The sequence below is a fragment of the Sinocyclocheilus anshuiensis genome, unplaced genomic scaffold (genome assembly GCF_001515605.1).
Source record: "Sinocyclocheilus anshuiensis isolate Anshui unplaced genomic scaffold, SAMN03320099.WGS_v1.1 scaffold2012, whole genome shotgun sequence".
NCBI classification, from domain to species: Eukaryota; Metazoa; Chordata; class Actinopteri; order Cypriniformes; family Cyprinidae; genus Sinocyclocheilus; species Sinocyclocheilus anshuiensis.
The window spans coordinates 139,477-163,259 of record NW_015555967.1 but is presented as its reverse complement, the minus strand read 5'-3'; the positions used below and the strand labels follow the sequence as shown (position 1 = coordinate 163,259).

The 23,783-nt window shown below is 37.1% G+C and overlaps 1 protein-coding gene across 1 annotated transcript in view; it reads right to left on the bottom strand.

Moving 5' to 3' along the window:
- Positions 1-8,680: 8,680 nt before the first annotated feature.
- LOC107675986 (cell adhesion molecule 2-like) overlaps positions 8,681-23,783 on the bottom strand; it is a 116,248-nt gene continuing 101,145 nt past the window's right edge. The window contains exons 9-11 of the mRNA XM_016470502.1: positions 23,547-23,657; positions 13,256-13,375; positions 8,681-12,289 (exon numbers count right to left, since the gene is read on the bottom strand). Of these exons, the coding sequence (XP_016325988.1) occupies positions 12,171-12,289; positions 13,256-13,375; positions 23,547-23,657 (350 nt within the window). The 3' untranslated portion in view covers positions 8,681-12,170. The remainder of the gene's footprint in view (positions 12,290-13,255; positions 13,376-23,546; positions 23,658-23,783) is intronic.

Here is a 23,783-nt window from a genome sequence, read left to right as displayed (position 1 = left end):
TTAACCACTGATTTCTAGTTGTGTCCTCTTTTGGAAGGCCAAACAAATTAGTTTTGCTTTCACAACGAAACACACAGCGTCACACACGGCGGGCTTGAGTGAGCGGCGGCCGGCGGGTTAGAGTGAGGAACGGCCGGCGGGCTTGAGTGAGCGGCGGTTGGCTGGCTTGAGAATGGTGCGGCCGGTGGATTCGACGGAGGAGCGGCCGACGGGTCTTCCCACATCATGACGTAGACATGTGGGGGCGTGTTAGAACAAGCTTCTTTTAGGTAGGCGTGGTTGACTCTTAAATTTTATAAAGAATATCTCTTTGGATTTGAGACTTTAGTCTTTGCAACTTTACAGATCTTCTTTATGCACCAAGAGCTTGTAACACTCCAAAGAGAAAGAAAAAATTGAAATCGCATCATATGACCCCTTTAATTTTTGCTTCATTGTTATTTTGCTTTTTTAATTGAATTCCATGTGAAATTGCCTTAGCTTTTGACAATATGATAATAATTAGTGAAAAAGTTTAGGACTTCTACTTCAAATCGAGTACATGGCATTGTTGGATATATTATGCAGTGTTATATACTGTATATTTTAACAAAAACTAGGTTATCCAGGCATATGCATACAGTGTGCAGTATACATATTATATACTCCAGAAATCGTTAGCATAGTATGTTGGTATGCTGTTCCGAACATAACCAATGTGAGTAGCTTGGTCAGTCACACTGGAAATGGAAAGCATAAAGTTAATTTTCCATTAATTTTCTTTATAGGGGAACTTATTTTTAACAGTAAAATAACCCTTTAAAGACAGACCTACTGTGAGCTATGAGGTTGTTAATAAGTGGTATATGCTTTTTGTTGAAGCCATCAGCCTGCATTATTTCAACTTGTTTTCATTTTATTCTCACTTTAACAGTGCAATTCCTGGTGAAAAACTATATTACCCATGATTCCGCAAAGAAATCTCCACCATTCAGATAACTGAAACAAGCAAATTGTGCCAAAAGAACTCTGGAGTGTCCACCCACTCCTATTAAACATTGTGAATGACGTAATAGTCTTCATACATTCTCAAACTACAGTAATTAATCATTTGTATATATCAGTAGTTTTAATTTCTCCATTGGTTTTAAATCTGATTTTGATTGTCATTTGCAATGCTTCATGGGATTATAGTTATTTCCCTCATTAAAGCCATTTAATAAGCAGTGCTGTATTGTCTTTTTGTCCAATTTTCAACTACTTTTTTGCTTCAAATCAAAGTTTAATGTTCTGATTCACCTCGTAGCTGGTTGGTTTGGTTCTTGGCTTATAATGCTTTAATGAAGACTTAAAAAAAATTCCCTATGGGAAAAATTAATGGAAAAAAAAATATATATTTCCGGAACCAAGGCCACTCAAATAGTGGGTGGCCACTTATGTACTTTATAATTGAGCACATTGCATTTGTGGGATACAGTATTCTGTGCTGTGTTTTCTCTTGAATACTGCACATTTTGCCAATTTTAGTACGTCTTCCAGGCATTCTATGCATACTGAAAATCTGCATACTGTCCACAGTATACACTTACTGCACAAACTGTACAAGTGGTATTGCAATCTGCTATTTTGGTAGATGGTTTACCAACATTAGAGTAGAAAATCAGAAGTGGCTTAAAAGAAAAAGCGAGAAAACAAGTCAAAGGATAATGTGTGCTGGGAAGGATGGCCAAAATGAGGAATTTCACATTTTTCCCCTGGGAGGGCAATGACTTCCCAAACGTATGCCGAGGTTTCTGGCACGATTGTGTGTTTTGCAGCGCAATGACAGAGAACCGAATTACAAAAAAAGTAAAGGATGAACAGACACCAAATACCATAAATACAGGACGTGAAGGACTGGTTTCTATTTTGCTTATTATGGTTTTACCAGCACTTCCCCTCCATCAGCAGCTGTTTACCAAAGAACAAAGTGACTTTGCTTGTTACCCATAGGCGAAAAACTAGTTAGACCAATGTTGAATCAACTGCAGTTATTGGCGTATTATCAATGTGAATAAAATGGGTAGAATGGATGTTGAAATTGCTTTCGATTGAACACCAGTGTTAGGGAAGGTTAACAAGCATTAAAGCTCCTCTGTGGTAATTTGATTGAATAAACCCCTGCATGCTAAACCAACCAGACAGGGAGAGTCTCCATCTCACATCTTGAAAATGGCAGCACAAGACAGCTGAGAGGGTTTTGTGCTGAAGGTCACGTCTGGGTTGGGAGTGTCCTACCGAGAGTGGGCTGACACACCTCGGCCTCTGCCAATACTTCCTGCAGGGGGTCTTGTTTCAGGAAGTGATATTCGTCAGGTAAAGGTGTGAGGTGATAAGAAAAGGTGACAAGCCACCCATATTCATACAGATACCATCTGCTCAAGTCTGACACGCCATACATAAAAATGTAAAATAAGATGCCGGCTCCCTAGACAGGCCCAAGGTGAATGAGGCAGACATACACTCGATGGAGTTGAACTGTTTTAATATTAATAGTTACATCTCTTACGTCCTTTAGAGGGTAATGACTGTAACTCTGCCAAAAATGGCATTAGTTAGATGAGAACATAAAGAGAGGGTTATGTAAATGAACTCTTTGCAACCACAAATGGCTCTAGGGACTATATTTCTTTGCAACCACAAATGGCTCTAGGGACTATATTTAAGGAACAGAATTTTTTTTTTCAAACCCAATTATTTTTGTCGTCTTCTGTGGAACCAGTATTATTTGAGAACTATTTAAAATAATTATTAATATATTTAATTAATTGTATTTTTCTGTTTTCTGTTTTTATTTTAATTTTTCATTTTAAGTTTGAGTAATTTTGTTGTTTTTGACTTTCTTTTAGCTGTAATTTATTTTACTTCAGTTATAGTTTTAGTAATTTTTATACTCCAACTTAAACTTAGTAAGTTTTATAACATGTAACATTTTTATTTTTTTAAGTTTACGTTTTTCCTCTAATGTTCATATTTGATATTTTTAGACACCTGACCTGACCGCATGCACATGCAGAATTCTGAGGAAAAAAGTCTGAATTGCGAGATGCAAACTCAGAATTTAAGAAAAAGATAACATAAGCTGAGATGTAAACTCGCAATTCTGAGAAAAACGTCTAAATTATGAGATGTAAACTCTTAATTGCAAGCAAAAATTCAGAATTGTGAGAGAAAAAGTTGAAATTACCTTTTTCATTTTTTATTCTGTAGCAGAAAATAAGCTTCCACAGTATGTCACACAAAGATATCATATGTCCTTTTGGAGATTGATAGCCCCAGTCCTCATTCACTTCAATTATATTGAAAAGAGGCGCCAGGATATTCTTCAAAAATACACCTTTCCACAGAAGAATGAAAGCCCTATGGGTTTGCGACAACATGTGGGTGAGTAAATGATGCCAGGATTGTCATTTTTGTGTGAACTTTCCCTTTAAAATGTATCTGTGTATGAAGGAAAAGATCTCCACTGAGCAGCTTGACGCGGGGATACAGTGAGGGTTGTTTTTTTAGTGGCGGATGAATATGTATGGCATCATCTCTCTGAACGTATACTCCCCATGTGTCTGTGAATGTATGGCTGTGAATGTCTGAGCAGCATCTTGCTGCTAACAAGAAGCTGTCCATCTCCTTTGTTTATTTGTATGGCGCTGGTAGTTGCTTCAAGCTCAGGCCCAGGTAAGGGAGAAATTCTGGCAGACGCACGGCCGCATTAACATAGAGTGCAAAGGCAGGCAGACATTTCACAGGAGACACACTACTGTCTCCATCCTGCTGCTGAGAGAAGAAAGAGAGAAAAAGAACAGAGAACATCGCAAACCATTACTGTACACGTGAGAGCATTGGTTTTTATGCATGTATATGTCTGCATTCTGAATTGTTCAGTGCATATAAATGTGTTTAATCAAAAGCTGCTCTCACATGATATGACAGACACACGCCTAGACTACTAAATCTATGCATACATCTATATTGAAAGATGCTTTGTGCTGCTCGTGACACCGTATTTAATTTCAGTCAAGTTAAAAAAAATGATCTGTGTTCAAAAGACTGCCTCGGAGAATGGTGTGGGATGATTGATAGCTTCAGTTACTGAAAAGGGTGGTGAAAGTCTTTTGTGGTTAAGGGGAGGTGCCTTCGGTGGGGTCAACTTGTGAATCGGAGCGATATTGAGAGATCTCTATCACCATTGTGTTCTTGCATGAGACACTCGCCAATAGATTTCTCCAAGGTGAGCACTGCCTGTAGTTATATTGTAAGTTGCCTTGAATAAATGAGAAATTAGTCAAAGAAAACTATACACATTTAACATGCTATTTATCCAAGGCAACTTCTGTAAAGTAGCCTTGTAGAAATTAGAAGTTAGTCACAGAAAGCTATAGATTCAATTAAGAAATAATAAAACCCTACAGATATAAAATTATATTCATATTTAGTCAGTAAATAGCATACACCACACCAATATTTTGTAGTATATCTATATCTACATCTACATCTACATTTCTATCTATATCTAGGCCTATATCTATATCTAATCAACTATATAAAGTTGTATGTAAAACAAAGATTATTTATGTTTTAAAAGAAAATACTATTTCAGTCCTTCTAGATGTATAATTATATTAATATTTAGTCAAATATCATTTTAACACCACACCAATATATAAAGTAGTTGTATCTATATCTTCACTATAAAAATTATTTTTCTAAGTTGTAAATAAAATAAAGAAAAAGTCTTTCTTTCTTTCTTTCTTTCTTTCTTTCTTTCTTTCTTTCTTTCTTTCCCCCAGTAGTAATGGTTTGCAGCCCTCTGTGATCTTTTTTTTTATAGGGGAAAAGTTTTAGGTAAAAGAAAAAAAATAATGCATTTATTTGATCATAAATACAGTAAAAAAAACATGAATATTGTAAAATGTTATTACATTATATCATTCTAAAATTCAGATTTGCTGCTTAAGAAACATTTCTTTTTATCAATGGTGAAAACAGTTCTGCTGCTTTGTATTTTTGTGGAAACTACGTTTAAAAAAAAAAAAAATACTGACCCCAAAAGTTTTTTTAGCAGTAGTATATATACATTGTTTTATATTTCTAATTATTAATTTTTTTTACTTCTTTTATAATCTTTTATCTCTCCAAAGCCAATTTAACACCTGCTAATGATCCAATTCCACAGATTTCCACAGGAAGTCTCATATTTATCCGCTGTCAGTGGTTCCTGCCTCCTGTGTTCCAATCCTCTGAAAGATTGTGGGTGTCTTAAACCCCTTTAAAAGGTTTCTCATCATGAATGGCATTCCCATCACTACAAAGTACCAGTGGAGAAGGTCACATGTCCGGTGGATGATTGATGGGAAAGGTGAAACTCTCATACCTTAGACAGTATATTATTCACTTCTCTCACATCTGACACAAAACACATTCAACTCTGCCTATATATTCTACAGCGTGTGGAAATGTTCTCAGCATCGGGATGAACACAGTTATACTTAAGAGTCCTGTAGGAAGGCATCTCGTCTAGTATTGAGAAATAGATGGGAAAAGGTGTCTTTTAATTCCAGAAATCTTGATGTTATTTAGTTTAGTTTAATTCTACTTTGTCGATTTCAAGGAGCATTATGATTAATCACCCTCACAACAATTATTTTAAGTAATTGAGTTCATTCAACTTGCCTAATTAAAAGGTAGTTGATTCTAACTCTGATAATAGTGTTATTAAAAGAATCTTCTGGTTTCAAAACAAGTTAAACTATATCGACCGCACCTGTGGCATGAGGTTGATTTACCACAGAACACTTTTGAATAAATAAATCTTTTGAAGGGGAAGCGGTTCACGAGGCATTTAAAGCAGAAAAGTGAAGCCTTTATTTTCTTGCTAAAGTGCTTCTTACAAAAATATGTTTGTCCTATTAGCAGTGGACTACAGTTAATAGATGAAGATGAACTTCTGGTTATGTGATGCAAGTGTACAGTAATTCCTGTGGGTGAATTGTTCTTTATGTAAACAGTCCTGTATACATGTATTAGGCAAACCTATAGTGTTTATTGACTTTACACAATCATGCAATATTGAATGTTTGTAAGATTAGCAAAATTGTAAGTGCATTACAGTGAGCACCATTATATATATATATATATATATATATATATATGTATATATATATATTTTTTTTTAAAAGACATGAATCTACATTATTTTCTGTGGTGACTGACAACATGCTGTACATAAAGCTTAACTTGTTTTTTTGTTAAAAAATGTAAACTAAAATTAACATTAAAATTGAAAATATATATATAAAAAACGAATTTAAACTATACTATAATAGTATAAATTTAGTACTAAAATAACGCAATATAGTTTTATTTTCTTTGTTTTTATCATTTATTCTGGTGTATATACATTTGTGCCTTTGTGGTTTGTTCTGGGTTGAAAAATATAAACCATCAGAACGGTCTCTCTTCAAGCAGACAAAAGAAGCAGATGAAAATATTACAATTGTTTCTTTACTCAGCTAAATATATTGTGTGGTTCTGTCCAGTCTTAATCTGCCTAGTCATAACAGACCCAAACCATGTGGCCATTTTGAAATAGCAGAGATGGTTTTTGTGGTGTTGTTGACCTCGGTGTGAGTATGTGTGTGTAGGAGTGGAGACACGTCCCCTGTGGTGATTTTACAGTGATGGCGGTCTCCTGCCCTGAGGGCTGCTGTCTCACTTCCCCTCAAGTGTCTGCCGCTGTCTTCATCTCTCAGAGTCTGTATCTGTCTCCAAGCTAGCAGCCATGTCTGTACAGTCCATAACATTCGGCAACTCGAACAAACCTATGCCATGAGTCTGCAAAAACTACATGCTTAAAGTTTAAAAGCAAAGAGCAGCTAGAAAAGTTTTTTCTTGAAAAACTTTGGCCATTTGCTAAGCAGGTCATTGCTTGTTGCTGATGTGTTCTGGGTGGTTGCTAGGGTGCTGATAGGCAGTTCTGTGTGGTGGCTTGTTGCTAGGGTGTTGATAGACAGGTCATTACTTGTTGCTGATGTGTTCTGTGTGGTTGCTAGGGTGCTGATAGGCAGTTCTGTGTGGTGGCTTGTTGCTAGGGTGTTGATAGACAGGTCATTACTTGTTGCTGATGTGTTCTGTGTGGTTGCTAGGGTGCTGATAGGCAGTTCTGTGTGGTGGCTTGTTGCTAGGGTGTTGATAGACAGGTCATTACTTGTTGCTGATGTGTTCTGGGTGGTTGCTAGGGTGCTGATAGGCAGTTCTGTGTGGTGGCTTGTTGCTAGGGTGTTGCTAGGCAGGTCATTACTTGTTGCTGATGTGTTCTGTGTGGTTGCTAGGGTACTGATATGCAGTTCTGTATGGTAACTTGTTGCTAGGTTGATTTCAAGGCAGGTCATTGCTTGTTGCTAAGGTGGTTGCTAGGTTGTTTGTCACCAGGGTGTTGCTAGGAAAGTCAATGCTAGGATGTTCTGGGTCATTGCTTGTTGCTAAGGTGTTCTAGGTGGTCGCTAGGGTGTTGCCAGGCAGTTATGTGTGGTGGCACGTTGTTAGGCAGGTCTTTGCTTGTTGCTAAGGTGTTCTAGGTGGTTGCTAGGGTGCTGACAGGCAGTTCTGTGTGGTGGCTTGTTACTAGGGTGTTGCTATGCAGGTCGTTGTTAGGTTGTTTTGAATGGATGCTTGTTCTGGGGGGTTGATTTTGCTGTGGTTTTGCAGATATATGGACAGACCGTAATCCAGATTAATTGTATTGTGTTTAGACCGTAAGACGAACAGACAGGAAATTTTGGCATTTATTTATTTAACAATTTCATTCCATACATGTGAATTAGGCTTAAAATTGAATTTCGAACCAAATGAATACACCAAGGAACACATTTAAAAAAAAAAAAAAGAAAAGAAACCAAATGAGGCGTTTTCATTTCAGCTTGCTACAAGAAGCACAAACCCTTCGTGTTCTGAAGCCACTATCGTTTCAAGAGCTAGGGAGGCCATTTCGCTTATAAACCAGGTACTCAATCTACCAGTGCTCAGTATGCTACCCACTACATCTGCTTCACTGGCACACATAATAGTTTTGCAATGTGAGAGGAACATGGTGAAATTTAAGTAGCGTTTGTCTGTTTTTCTGTTACATTTGAACTACAGAGGTTTCTGGAACTGTTTGCATTGTGGTGTCATCGGTGCAGCTAATTCTAGCAAGGTCATGCGAAAAACTGTGAAAACAGCATTTCCTTCAAACTATTTAATCTTGACCTACTTGTAGTATGTCCTTACTATGACAACTGCCCTCTTAGTGTAACACTTACAAGCTAAATTAGGGTGCATTTTTTTTCTGGTCTAAATTTTGCAACGGATCGTTACAGCAACTGGACAGCTTTGCTTTATGCGGATATGTTTAAACAATATACAGCTTGTGTGATATGAATTGGAAACAAGCATATATACACACACTGACATGAAAAAATAAAAGCATTATATAAACACTGAGATATTAGTGTGATTATAATGATGTTTTAAATGCAGCATGATTGGTGAGGTACCTGTATGTGTTAAAGTAGAAAGAAAAAATGCTTCATTCCTGAGATGCAAAAAACAAAAACAAAAAACAAAACAAAACAAAAAAAACCCCAAAACAACATTTTTAATCAACAGTGTTAAAATTTCTGTTCTGTTTTAAAAACTGGACTGTTTGTTAAAAAGACTCCTTGCTAGATGTTTTTTAATACACAAATTATTTTATTTCAGTGTATGAAATATACCGAAACCTAAACCTTTTGATTAAATTAAAAGAAAGTCGATGAGTGTAAATTAATTTTACTATTACCACATTTCACTGTGATCATAAATGGTGCATTTTAGATGGTTCTAAGGGAAACTATCATTACTCTGCCAATAAAATCTGCCTGCTAATTGGTAGTCTATATTCTTATAGTTTGTCAGGAGAAACAAGCCATGTGTGTTTTATTTGAACATATATGGAACCTTTTTTTTCAGATCATAATGTTCAATCTGTATCCACAACATATAGCAGTTGTAGATGAACTGCCACTAGCAGACTCAAAAATGTTTCTGACTGACAAAATTTGAGCTCTGTTCCTAAACCTGTGAGCTGCCTTTATATGGAGCATCATAACTCTTATGGAATCTCCTAAATGACTAGTTTGGAGCACCCCACACTGGTACAGTGACATCTATTCAAATCAGTACACCATAATTTATTTCAATATAGCTTGCCGTTAACATGTTTGTACAGTCTGTATTTTCATAATCACAATCGTTCCATACCAGCTATAGTAAATATACTGGGGATTCAAATGGCAAATTACAACACTGATTGACTGAATAAATCTCAGTATTTATCCAAACATTTTAGGCCGTTATTTTAGCTATGAACTCTTTGTAAAATTCCACTGCAATCACTAGATTAACAAAAAACATCAAACTGGAAATGTGTTTTGGTGCATTAAAAAAGCGAATATGAGGTGACATTATAACATGCAATATATAAAGGCAAATTTGAAGGAAAAGAAACAACCAGGCATTGGGTGACCAGTCTTCAATGAAACAAGAACCCATAAGAGCTGAAACAAAACAGCATGAAGCTCCCACTACAAACACAAAGGCAATTATGGTGATAAAAGAAGCTGATTTATTTTTCTTAGAAATGTTGAGAATTTCCTGTAATGGGTCAAAATCTGAGCAAGTGGATATATTTTCTTGATAATAGCATGTGATTTTACTGACCACAAAGGCAGCATTAGGTCAGTGTCACAATAAGACAGACAAGTACCAAACACTGTTAGCAGTTAATATGCCAGACAGACAGCTTTGAGCCAATCCACATAAAGAGAGATAACGTAGCAGGAAAAAAACAAAAACGGTAATTGTGGCTTGAGTCAGTGGTTATTTTTCTTTTCATAAGGCTTAAATTTATCTTTTTGTGCACTGTAGTTTGGCCTTAAGAAGTATGTAATCTGACTGATAACACACAGCCCAGTGACTCTGTCAAAGTATACCATATTCCTAACCATTAATATATTCACACATATTAGGGATACATGTGACGAGACAATTACATTTGAGCAACATACTTGTATATGGAAGTGATATGTGTTATTGTGGTGCATTATGACTTAAATTAAAAGATATTTTTGAGATTTACTATGAAAATGTGAAGCTTAACCATCTATTGGTTTCCTAAGCTTCAGTGATATCTTTCTTATGTGAGAACGGAGACAGACTGCGAAAGCAAGTATGAACGCTAATCGTCATCATTTACAGGAAACGAACATCAGGTAAAAGTGATTTAAATGCTAGAAGTCTCCCATTCAAAAAATACATAGAATTGCCATTTCATTAAGTATTCCATTGCTGTCACAAATGCCGTCATACTCATTCAGTGGTTTTCAATGAAGCAAAATTAAATAATTTACACTGTGAGTCAAACAACAACAATCTTTCAAAAATGTTTTACCAAAATGTGATACTTGTACAGTATATACATGCCTTGAGCTAAAGCAAAGGTTATGAAGTTGTCGAGAATCTTTGAATGACAAATAAGATGAAAAAATTAACGATTTCCCCCACCAATATTTAGATCAGCTAATATACAAACTTGATGGAATTAGGGATCCCAAAGTCTAACAACAGTTTTCACTAGTTACCACATTTAGCAGATATATTATACAGCCTTAGCAAGGTTGTCTATTCATCATAGAAATCAACAAAAGAACGGAATTCCAAAAACACTTCTAAACATTAACATAACCTGTGACTTCAGTGACCGTAAAGCGTACTGATGTCCAGTTTGGGTAATGAAAATCAAAGTTAGTTATTTTTACTTCATGATTGTTGTATTAGACCGATTGATGAGTTGATGTGAGTAATTTGTGCTTATTTTTTGATTGGCCTAAACCTTATGCTGTAAAATGAGTGAGCCTTTATGAATGCGGCACATGGGCAATGTTCTCTCAGTGTTATCATAATGTATGTGAAATGTTCAGGTTTGCATAAAAAGTTTTTTGGGATCTTTCTTGGACTGTATATAGATCTGACCAGTGATGTGAAGGTTTAAGAGCACTGAAATAGTTGCACGCTACTTGTTTTTGTTAAATATCACTTTCTGTGTTGTGAGATTTCGTGTGTTCGGCACAACGGTTGTGTAAACAGCTGAAAGGATGATATATCAGATGGTTCCCACTTCGACCATGGATCTGACACACAAACACACAACTGGGCTTTTTCGTTCTTTGTCTTTCTTTGCCTGATTGCTGATTCACTAGCCCGCTAGGGTTTATTTGGTGACTAGAGTTGGTAAACATAACTGTTTAAACTAATTTAAATACAAGGTGATTTTTCGGTGGAACACACTGAGACCTTCTGTGGAGCTATTCATTTACGAACCAATATCTACAGTTCAAATACAAAATACTGATTTTAGCCATAGTGTGAGTTGTCGGTTTCACATCATATAATGGTAATTTGCAAAATGGAGCATTTCTACGTACCAATAACATTATTAACACCTAAAAATCTGTAGAATAAAAAGGGAGCCTCCCTCACTTCAAGTCTGAGTATATTTTTACTACTGTACATCATGTTTTGTTTTTTTTTGTGTTTTTTTTTGGGAGAAACATCACAATAAAAGGATTCAGCATGAATCACAACCAAAATTAAAGTAGAAATAAAAAAAAAAAAAACAGAGCACAAAACATTTTTAAAAATCATAACGCTGAAGATAAAAAAAAACAAGCAACCAATCAGAGGCCTGACAAACATGAAGGCATTGACTGAAACTCAGCAGACATCTGTATATTTAGGTACTGTGAGAGGATGAAGGGCGAGTCCTTACTGGAGGATGGCTGCAGACTATATATTTTTTTCATATTTGGAGATTGACTTTTTTTAGTACTTTGGGGGTGTTTTACAGCTATTTAATGATTACAAAAGGTGACATCTTCAGCAAACAAGTTGCCCGTATAAAGTAGCAGGTGAGCTGTTATCGAAAAAAGCAAAAGAAATCTGAACTGAAATGAAAAACAACAAACTGAACAGAAAGAGTGTGACGAAGCTTCCGCTGCTGTCTGAAGAAGTTCCTAAACGGTGCAGAGAAGGAGCGAAGGAACGAGAGGAGAGAGAGAGGAGCGCAGTGCCATTGCAGTCTAAATGAAATACTCTTTCTTTTCTTCTGCGTGTGCGTGGTTGCCGTCAGCATTGATGATGGCTGTGTCTGCGTCCGGGGCGTCATCTGCTCCTTTGGCCTCGTTTGTCAAATACGTGCCTGAAAAAAAGAAACACACAAGGTCTTGTTTTGAAGATTTTTTTTTTTAATGTCACTGAAACTTTACAATACCTATTTATGTGGACAGGTAAAAAAGAACAAAATGCTGGAAACTTTAAAATTGCAATTCTATGTAAGACCATTTCTATTAGTACACTCTCAGAAAAAAATGTACAAAGCTGTCACTGGGGCGGTACCTTTTCAAAAGGCACACCTTTGTACCTAAATAGTCCATATTGGTACCTTAAAGGTACATATTAGAACCTAAAGTGTACCTTTTGAAAAGGTACCACCCCAGTGACAGCTTTTGTACCTTTTTTCTGAGAGTGTATTATAAGTTCAAAAGTCTGAGACCACTTTTTTATACATTACCAGTCAAAAGTTTGGAATTATTAAGATTTAAAAAAACATTTTCTTTTTGAAAAAAGTATCTTACTGTAAGTTCACCAGTAAAAACAGTAACAGTGTTTTATTACAATATTATTGTATTACAATTATTATTACTAAAATAAAACACTGTTAAACTAACTGTTCTCTATTAATATATTTTAAACTGTAATTTATTCCTGTGATGGCAAAGCTGAATTTATTCAGTATTGTGTCACATGACCCTTCAGAAATCATTCTAATATGCTGATATTCTAATATTCCAGTATATATAATTGTAATATCTAATGTATATCAAATGTTTAAAATTTTATTGATTGTTCTATCAAAATTTTAGTAAATACTTTATTTTTTAAAATAAAAAATATTATACAAACTTCAAAAAGTCTCAGTATTTTTGAATTACTCAGTAATTTTGCTTTGATGACTGCAGCATTTAATTCATTTTACAAAACGTTCTTTTGTTTTAAATTATTAAAAATACTGTTTTTGAATCACAAGTGAAGCCCACTATAGCTATTGATGTATTTTTGAGTATTACTGTATCTACATTTTGCAGAAAGTTAATGAAAATCTCACCTTTATGCCGTGCCAGGTAGCGTCCTAATACAATAATTAAGCACAAAGTGGCGAAAACGACGACAGCAACAATTCCACCAATCAGAGCGTGGTCTGGCGGGCCTGGCAGGGCATTAGGATCTGTAAGAGAGAGAAAGAGGACGAGAAAGCATAATTGGTAACCTTTCTCATGTCATCATACTTTTACCTTCCAAAACATCAGAAGGTTGACAACAAATAGTTTGGACTAAATCTTTAGCCCTCTCCTGTGTGCTCAGCTGCAGTTAGGGCTGGTCAAGGAGCTTAAAGTCCGTCTGAACTGACCGGTCGAGCCATATGGTGGTCTGACAGGGATCTATGCATGCCTAGAATGAAAGTAAAGAAGAAGACATGCTGCTTGTAACCAACAAGCATACACTATGGTCAAAAGTTGTTTCAGAAGGGTCACAAATTTCCTAGAAAAATGTCTTTCCATAAGCTGCTGAGGAAGGTCAACTTCCTATGAAAGCCAGTGGTTTTGAGATGTAATGCTCAACATGCATATATTGATCAGGTGTTTGGGTATCCATACACTGTTAAAAATAAAGGTTCCAAAAGGCCGATGCCATAGAAGAACCATTTTTTGGATGCCCAAAGAAACTTTCAGTGAACAGTTCTTAAAATAACCTTTTTTTTTATTTAACCTTTTCCCACTGTTTTGCACTATTTGAAATGGAAAGGTTCCATCGATGCTAAAAGTTCTTCATAGAACCATAGATACCAATAAAGAACCTTTATTTTTAAGAGTGCACAGAGTAGAATAAAACTCTGATCAAGATCTTGAGTCTTGGACCAAGGCACTTATTTAAGACAAGACCTGCTGTTCAAATTGTGGGGATGTTCATTTCATCCCTGACCAGACAATGCTTTTGAGCCTCCATGGCAAGCGTGTTGTTAATTTATAAGATGGGCTTGTCTCTGTGCTGTGGTTCTTTATTATGTCCCTGCTTAGTGCCATTTGGAGTGGTATATTATAATTGACAGCATGCGTTGCATCTGCCACAGTGTGTGCGTTTAATCTGGGCTATGCTTTGTGCTGCGGGAGCTTCCTAATCACTGCCTGCAATTACTGTATCAGCCGCACAAAGCCGGGATAAACTCAGGGCCAGAGAGGCATTCAAACAGTCCATCAGCTCTCATTTCAGTAATGGAGAATCCCACCTCAGATCAACATCAGCTGGGCGCGCTGGCTCCATCCCTCTGATTGACATCTCATAGACTCGCTGTTTCTCTCTCTCTCAATAATAGCATTTCTTCTCTTTGTTGTGTTTACAGGAGGAGTATAAAACCTACAAGCTGCATCTGACTTCCCTGTGACAATCAATCACAATAAAAAAAACAAAATATGTGCAGATCTCTACATCACCCTTTTAGCGGCTCACTGAAATATGAAATGTGGAATGGCTACTCGTATCTGACAGGCGCATGTTTCTGAATTTCCAACGGTGAAAGGCTGTGGTATTAAACTCTCTCAGTTTTTATGACATCGATAAATCAAACTTAAGTCCCAAAAAGTATCTCCACTGTAGGTGCGTGTGACTTTAGTCTGGCTATCAAAGAGCCTTGCCTTTACGCAGCTTCAACCAAAATGGTTGAGTTTTCACACAGAACTCTAGTTCTCCTAATGTCTAACTAGGAAAAGTAACAAAACAAATTCTTGGCACTGCCATTGGAAATATTAGTACTGTGTTCAGACACTTCTGTCCCTGATCATTAGACTGTGAATCTCAAGTACATCCCTCTGTGTTGTGATAATTAGCCCTTCTCTGTCCTCGCTCTATTTTTATCAACACACAGTGGGGTTGCCATGCTGAGTTCCTAGGGCGAGTCCATTGACACTGTGAGAGGCCTGGTAATCTCTAACTATATTAAGGATAATTTCTACAGTTAGAGAGAAGGAGTTCCATAGTTCATTTCATTAGTCAAAGCAAAACAAGGGTAGCATACAGCTCCAGATCTCACACTTTCCCAGAGTGTGAATTACACAATGACTTTACACAATAATACTTTTTAAAAGTCATTTTCAACTTTTGGAGGTCCGTGGAGGTGTTATGCAACCCGTATTGTCTTTATATATATTTATATATACTTATTATAATTATATTTATAATAAAGTGATAAATAATGAAAAAGGTGGAAATGTCACAAATTAAAAGGTCCAATGTTAAACAAACTCCACGTTTTTTTCTGTAATAATCATGCAACATATATATTTACATTTACATTTAGTCATTTAGCAGACGCTTTTATCCAAAGGACAAGAACAATAAAAGCAGTCATCACGTTCTATTAGTTCTACAGCTTCAGTTTTGGAACTTTCACGCTTAGTAACACATACAGCTGTTTCCTCACCACAGTGCAACAGTGAAAAGTGACCCCTTTCAAACAGTGTCGCGTTCCGAACGTTGTTTAAGCGACATACACCGGTATTGCGGTATTTAAAAATTCATATCATAACAAAAATAAACACCGGTATTCGGTATGAACCGGTATACCGCCCAGCACTAATATATATAATTATATATATCATTTATTACAAGTAGTTTTGACACTATAGATACCACAAGACATTATAGGTCGCATAAGACAAACCTTGGTGCACACTTTTTAGGTAGTGTTCAAAATCCGCTGGTGTCAAAAATATGAGGAAACGGTCTTCATATAAATATGTACAATTAAAACATTTTGGATATGTACTTTAATCTTTTGCTTTGACTTACTTTAGGTAGAGTTCAAGCTTTAACTTCCTCCACAAACCCTTTGAAATTTACATCCTGCGCTTGGCTTGCTTTTCCTCTTTCTTAGCCCCTCATTTTCTGTCCTTGTGCACCGCACACAGGCTTAACTCATCAGAGCGTTTGTCCTTAGACACGCAATGGGCTTAACATAGTGGGATCCACCAACAGAGAAGTGATATATTTCCTCTCCCCCAGCACACATTATCTTTTAATAAGGCCTGCGACAGTCCTTCCCTTATGATTTAATATTGAAGCACCACACGCACATTCCTATTTTAATATTCATAATTTCTTCCCCTGGTCCCTGAATTGTGTGGCTCTGGCAAATGTAACAAATTAACAGCAGTGAAACCGTATCGCTCTGATGGTGTGGGATATAAACTCACCAGCGGCGCATCTGAGAAGAGGCTTTCAATCCGGCAGCGCGCTAAACAACGTTAGAAACAGTCACAGCACCCAGCGTGTGCGAACCCCTGCGGTCACATGAATTCTTAAAGGAAACTGTTTCAGAGGAGAAACATGCAGGAAGCACTCTTTTAACAAATCCACATGGCAGGGGCTACGAACAGGCCTCGGGGGGCAGGAGCAGCAGGGGTGGCCAAGTTGTGCTCTTGTCTGGATGACATTTCAAGGTGAGCGTTACCATTAACTCCACATGCTAATTTAGGAGACTGGCACGTGCTGTCTGGGAGATTATTTTTACGGTAATCTCTGAGATATTTGTATAAATGCCTTAAAGGGAGACAGTGAGCGTGGGCTGAGTGTAAATGGATGTAGGAAAAGCGAACGTCAACGCTTCGGTGATCTTCCTTACATCTGTGAGCTATTGAAGGACAGTGACAGAGAAAGTGCTGAACTGGAAAGCTTCACCTTCATGGTACAATCGAACACTGGAAATGAACATTTACAGGGTGACTGCTGATGTGCTTCCAAACTGAAAGGTGCACCGAAAGAATTGTAACATTTCAAAACACCGCCCTCTATGGGTAAGGCAAATTCAATTGAAACCTTCCAATAAATCACCTAATATGAAAACCCAGCACAAGCTATTCAATGGCATTTATGATTTGATAGCTGTACGCGTGATTTGCTCTGACTCTTGGATTCAAATGTTCCACCACAATCAACCAGAAGCAAACCAAATTACGCATAATTTGTAAAATGCAGTGGAATGGAAAGATAGCATTATTAACCAAATTATGAGCTTAAGTGTGAGCTCATTAGACTTGATTAGAAACTCTGCTGGATTTGCTGTTTACCATGAGATACATCAACATTAGTCCTCTGTGTCTGAGAACATCTGCAAACCTCCACATTTAGAAGGGTTATTTGCAAATTTATGCCTCAGAAAAAGGTTTACTTATTTTACTCATATATTTTAATATTTTAGAGATTTTTATATGCAAATTTTAAATGTAAGTCTAAAAATATCCTGTTTCTCCTGTTTAATGTAATATGCAATAATGACTATAAATAAGCCATTTATAGGTACATTGGATCAACCAGTGGTGTTAGTTTTGGGCGGGACTATCTGTTTAAATAACCAATGGCAGACATAGGTCGGAGAGTAACATTAACATTTTTTCACTTCCATTTGGTGACACCACTGGCACAGAAATTACACACTTCACTTTTAAATATATATAAAAGTTTATATTAAAAATGGGATCTAAAATAAAACTAAATTTGGAAGTTTGCACATGTTCTCTCAGAAACAAAGAATTAATGCTGAGACACCTTAGGGTAAACGTGCCATACTGCATATGAAAATGTGGATATGGTTTTGTGGACAAAAAGCATTTTTCTCCATTGATGAACATTTAAAAAGCTACACCAGCTGAGAAACTGCCATTAAGATGAATGGGAATGCTAACGAATGGCTTTCTCTAGGTTTTATAGATCTTCTATAAAGGAGCAAGCCCACAGAAGGTTAATAAAACATCCTACAAGTATTTTATGAGTATTTTACAGTCTCTTGAACAATCTAAAAGCATAGCTTTGGCTGATTTCCCAGTTAATGCACATTATAGTGTCATTTCTGTCTAGGAAGGCATATGAATATTCTGCATCAGACTTGAAGATCATATAGTTCCTGTTTTCTTTCTGCATGTGCATTTCTCTTCATGGCACACCGGCAGCAGTAAAAGTCAGCCAATTAAATAATATTAGATGTCTCTAGGACTCTGTAAATATATAAATATTGGCTTAATGCACTGTTTAATAAGTCAATTATTCCCCATTTATTTTCTGCTGAGAAAGAACATTTGACAGCTGTGTCTAATGGAAAACTGTTACCAGGAAGAAAAAGAGGCTGTTATATTTGAGTTGTGTGGCCCTCATGGGGGCCCAATCTAGGAAATCAACATTAAACATCCAAATCCACTCTCCATCCATGCAGAAAAGAGAAAAATAGCTAAATGCTCCTTGTCGGTCCTTCACATCCCTTTGCCCAGCAGAGCAACCTCTTAAATGACCTGTGAGTCTTTAGAGGGCTGATTTACATACCGGATGCTCTTGATTGTTGATCTAAAGTCAAACGGGGGCAAAGGCGGACCGCTGAGTTGGTCAGCACAGTTTAATTAGATTTTCAAAACAAATTACAGCTTCTAATTGTGGTTAAAAAAAGTGTGTCTGGAGAGAGACAGAATGATTGAACCCAAATAGGGTGAAGAAAAGAAAACAAATACAGGTGTTCTCCACTGAGAGGCATGAGCAGGCAAGTTACTGAATGATTTGGAGATGTTACACTGTAATATTTATAATTAGGCCATCGTGCTTCAAACTCCATCTGCAGTGAATGCTGGGAAATGGTGAGTGTTCATTTCAGCAAGTTAAAGCAGCTCAAGGCTTCCAGAGGATTACTTAAAAGTGTCTCCTTTCCACAGAAACAAAATGAATGAAGAGAGTCTTATTCGTAATTCATATTCGGTGGCAGAGTTTAATGATTTTTTCTTTTTTCCTTTCCTGTTATATTTTAAATTGTTACCATAAGTCTTCCCTCGACATGACTTAATGTGACAGATCATCAATAACCATGCTGCGTGACCAAGGAAAAATACCTTTGCATTACATTTTAATTCCTCCTGTGTTGTGTCATTTTCAGAAAGGAGAGAGAGGAGGGCGCTCAGGACTCCTTTCTCAATATTTAACTGACCCTCTAGGGACACGGCAGCTGAAACTTTGACTTATCCATTTAAACAGAGTTTCTGCTGGTGTCCTCTGGTAGCCCCTCCGAGGAAATGCTTTTTCATTCTGGAACACACCGTTCTTGGAGTTCAAATCAATAATTCTGAGATTTTCATTGATATGAGGTTCAAAATCATTTTATTCCTTCTATTGAGAATAAGCAGCAGGATGAATGATTTCCAAGATGAAATTCTTTCTCTGTGCTTCTAAACCTATTCGGGATTTGTATTCTGTATATATGTCTCTAAAGTAACTGTAATGTTTATCGTTAATTCATACAGGATAAGTAATGTTGGTAAAAATTTCAGAGATGGACTGTGCCCAGGGGCACTGCAAATATTATATCACTTTTAGATATTTTAAAGTGTCTCCCCTCCACTTTTTTGGGAGATAATGATTACATTTTAAGAGCTTTGCTGCTGTGCCAAGAAAGAAAATTACAGCTGGCTGCAATTTAGAAGACTTTTAGACCAAGCAGAAGCCTCTGTGTAAGTGTAACTTACCAGCTATTTAGCAAGGACAAACCAGACAAACGTTAATTCACCTAATTAATATTCATGAGCCAAGCTGATAAGGGTTATAATGAGTCCTCCCACATTTCACATTATTCCTAAACCCCTAGGTGTGCTTTGTGCCTTGCCGTCACACATAACTGACCTATCACAAAATGCATATCTCTGTGCTAACTAATTATGCAGGACATGTTAAACATGAGCATATTTTTCAGGTTAATTGGCAAAAATCATTCAAATTTCAGATAAAATGTAGCCAAACAGTAACTGTATATTGCACTCATAAATTTAAAATATGGGCAATTTTGCAAATATTCTTGTTCTTAATCTATTTTTATTTTGTTAGGAAAAACCAATTCAAAATGCTGCAATTTCCCTCCATCACTTTCAATCATAAAATGACATGCTTGTGTAATCTTTGCACTTTGCTAACCAACAAAAATGCATTTCTTTCTATCTCTTTCACATGGGTAACAAATGTCAAATGCATTAAGGAACAATATGAAGTTAATTTTAAAAGTTTTTTCCTAATTCTCTTAAAGGGTTTTAGTTCTAAGGTTGAAACATCTTTTCAAAAATTAAAAGACTATCATTTTTACTGGAACATGAATGTGCAGTTTATAAACAAATCACCATGGCTACTTTGTCATTTTAACCATGCAGAATTGCCTTGTGATTCACACATGCACAGTTACAAGCATTCATGCGATTTGAATAACTCGAGAAACTCAAACGGGGCTCTAGACTTCTCGTAAAGCAAGCATTTGGCTGAACAAAGCTTTCCAAGGCGGCACACACTGCTTGCAGACCAGGAACAAAGTGTTGGAACATGCAAATAACTCTCTGAGGATTGCTCATTTGCTTGCTTCTTACTGGGATTACAGCCCATGCACAAGGCCGTATCCAGGCCACAACTGACAGGCCCACGTCTGCCTATTATGCTCCTGTGGCGTGGCCATGTTGAGTAATTGCTGGGTTTCTGGTCAACGCTTCAAGAAACATATGTTCCACTCCACACTGTGAGACTCCTTGCAGGAGGCTAGTAGTCTCCAGCCATGTATAACGTGTCTCTTTTGACAAAGGGTCTTGGAGGAATCCACAGTGACCTACAGCTGAAATTATAGGAAATAATTTGAAATAACTGGTGTCTTTTTCAAGCCAACATATTTCAAAGCTTCAAATACTTCAGTACTTCCACAATAGCCCCTTCTCTGTTTACGTCCTGGAGCCTGGAGTTAAATCCAATTAAGCCGGGTTATTCTTGGCAGACGCTGGACAAGTTTAAAAAGTTTTCTAGTAATTTTGCAAAACTGCTGCGTTTTGTTGTCCTTCCTTTCATTTCTGGCCTTGGCTAATGAACCCAGACCCAGACCCTCTCTAAAACATATAAATTTCTGCACTTTCCTCTCCCTGTCTAAAGACAAAAGGCATGACCAATCATTATCCCTGTAAAAGTGTCTCTGTGGGACAATAACGGCGCAGGGGTCTACAGCAGGGCGCTTTCATGCTGATTATGAAAAGTGAGCTGTAAATATTTTAAATTCTCAGCATCCCTGGTACTGTATTCAACCTTTCAGCTTCATAAGGTCACAGCTAATTTGCAAGCCATAAAAACACATTTGGCAGATTTAACAGGGATGGGAGACGCACTGATGGCATCGTCTGGGTCCCGTGTTTTTTTGAGGAAGAGTTATTATTTCCATTAAGCCCGGCAGAACGATGAGGCCAGAAATTTGCCTCTGGTATGCCCCCCATTGATCGTGGGCAGGAGAATGAGCTGCTAATGCATTTAGAGAAATAAGATCTGTTAACACCGCAGACGTTGAGCATTACAAGCGTGGAGAGAAATCCTTTTCGACGGAGGGAATATGTGCGGTATTTCTTCACAAGTTGCTGATTCCATTCTGGTTGATTCTGGTTTTAAAGGATAATTTCAGCATAACCTGACATAAAACTGGGATATCTTCAAGAATAGGAACATACTGATGCCGGATAAACTTTAATCTTGTATCAAAGACCACAAAATCCCATGTTTAGTCCAAGTTATCCTAAAATTTAACCAAGTAAGCCACTTTGAAGAATGGCACCGTGAGGATACCATGCACACAAGCACAGCCTTTTTGTTTTAGTTTACAAACTTAACTCAAAGTTGCACGAACAGGGCTGCACCCCTCACAAGTAGCACGAAAATAGGTAGACATTCAAACAACCTTATGGAGAGTCCATGGGGAGTGTGAAAAATTTTAGATACACCTTATAAATCGCACTGTTTATATTTAGCTGAAGCATTCATAAACAAGAAACAAAACCGACCCTGATACTCCGAAGACTGGACGATCACTGCAAGGATGTAAAGAACACTTATGTCACATGGTACAGATATGCCTACAGGCTTGGTGTTTAGGTATTAACTGATGGAGACTGTTGTTCAGGGTCTGAACTTCAGACCCTCTCAAGATGCACAAACTCCAGGACAGAGGATAGTTAAGGTGAACAAAGTCGAATCTAACACAGATTGTCATTTGCTGGTTCCCAAAACTTGTTCCAAACCCATATGCTGTTTGACGTTATGATATGATATATGCAAGAACCAGTGTTTTTTTGCACGACTGAGGTGAAACCTGGCTTGGATGCACAGTTTTTTGAGTCGAAACTTTTAAGAGCTTCAACGGAGGGGAAATTATTTAAAGGGGTCATATGATGTTGCTAAAAAGGGGGCGTGTTAGAACGAGCCGTTTTAGGTAGGCATGGCTGACTCTTAACTTTTATAAAGAATATCTCTTTGGATTTGAGACTTTAGTCTTTGCAACTTTACAGATCTTCTTTATGCACCAAGAGCTTGTAACACTCCAAAGAGAAAGGAAAAATTGAAATCGCATCATATGACCCCTTTAAAAAATGAAAACAAAAGCAAAAAAACAAAGATGATTAGAGTATGTTTTACAAGAAAATACTATTTTAGTTCATTTCATATTTAATTACATGCCATTTCCTTGTATTTGTGAAACTTAGTAGCAATTGTGAAAATTATTTCTACACTTTTTTTCTTCTTCAGTGTACAAAACGTACTCTTAAATTATCTTTTTGTGTTCCATGGAAAAAAAAATAGCGGCATACAGGATTGAAACGGAAAAAAAAACAAAAACATTTTTGTTGATTCATACCTTTGATATGGAAGAAAAAAAAAAAAATCGTACGCACGATTTACTAATTCGTTCCCTGGATGTACTAAAACGTGCACACGATTACTATTTCGTTCCCTCGATTTGCTAATTCGTGCGCACAATTTACTAATTCATTCTCTCGATTTATAAATCGTGTGCACAATTTAGCAAATCGAGGGAACAAATTAGTAAATCGTGTTCACAATTTACTAATTCGTTCTCTCGATTTATAAATTGTGTGCACGATTTAGCAAATCGAGGGAATTAGTAAATCGTGCGCACAATTTATAAATCGAGGGAACGAAATAGTAAATCGTGCATCCGATTTAGCCTACTATTTTTTTCCTGCATGCCATGTGTGGGGCTCCGTACTTTAATAAGATGGGTTGATGGAAGATAAAGACACAGCAAGGGCTCAAACTGTCACATTTGAGATGCTAGAAATCATAGTTAGAACAAGTGGATGGTGGAAGGAAGAGATAGGAACTAAACGAGGACACGCAAAGGTGCAGAGTGACTGTTGGGTACAAAAACACTCCAGATATCCTTGGAGCTGCAGACTTCAGTCAGAGGAAACTCGCTTGGGGAAAAGAAAGAGATATAGGGATGGAGAGGGAGGTATGTGAGGGAGACGAGGAGGAAAAGGAGGAAAGGCAGTGGGGTTGTACAGTACCTCTGTTACCGGTGACAGCAGAATTGAGATGCTTGGAGTCTAAGGGACCTGTAGTGTCTGGGAGGGTGGGTGCAGGGGAAGTTGTGGATGGTGACGATGTGGTGGGGGCATCTGTTGTACGTGACAAACAACAATGACAACAAACATGTAAACAAAAAAAGGACGGATAAAAGACAAAACAACAACGACAAGGGGAGGAAAACATTCCTATAACAATGGAACAAATGAAACACAATA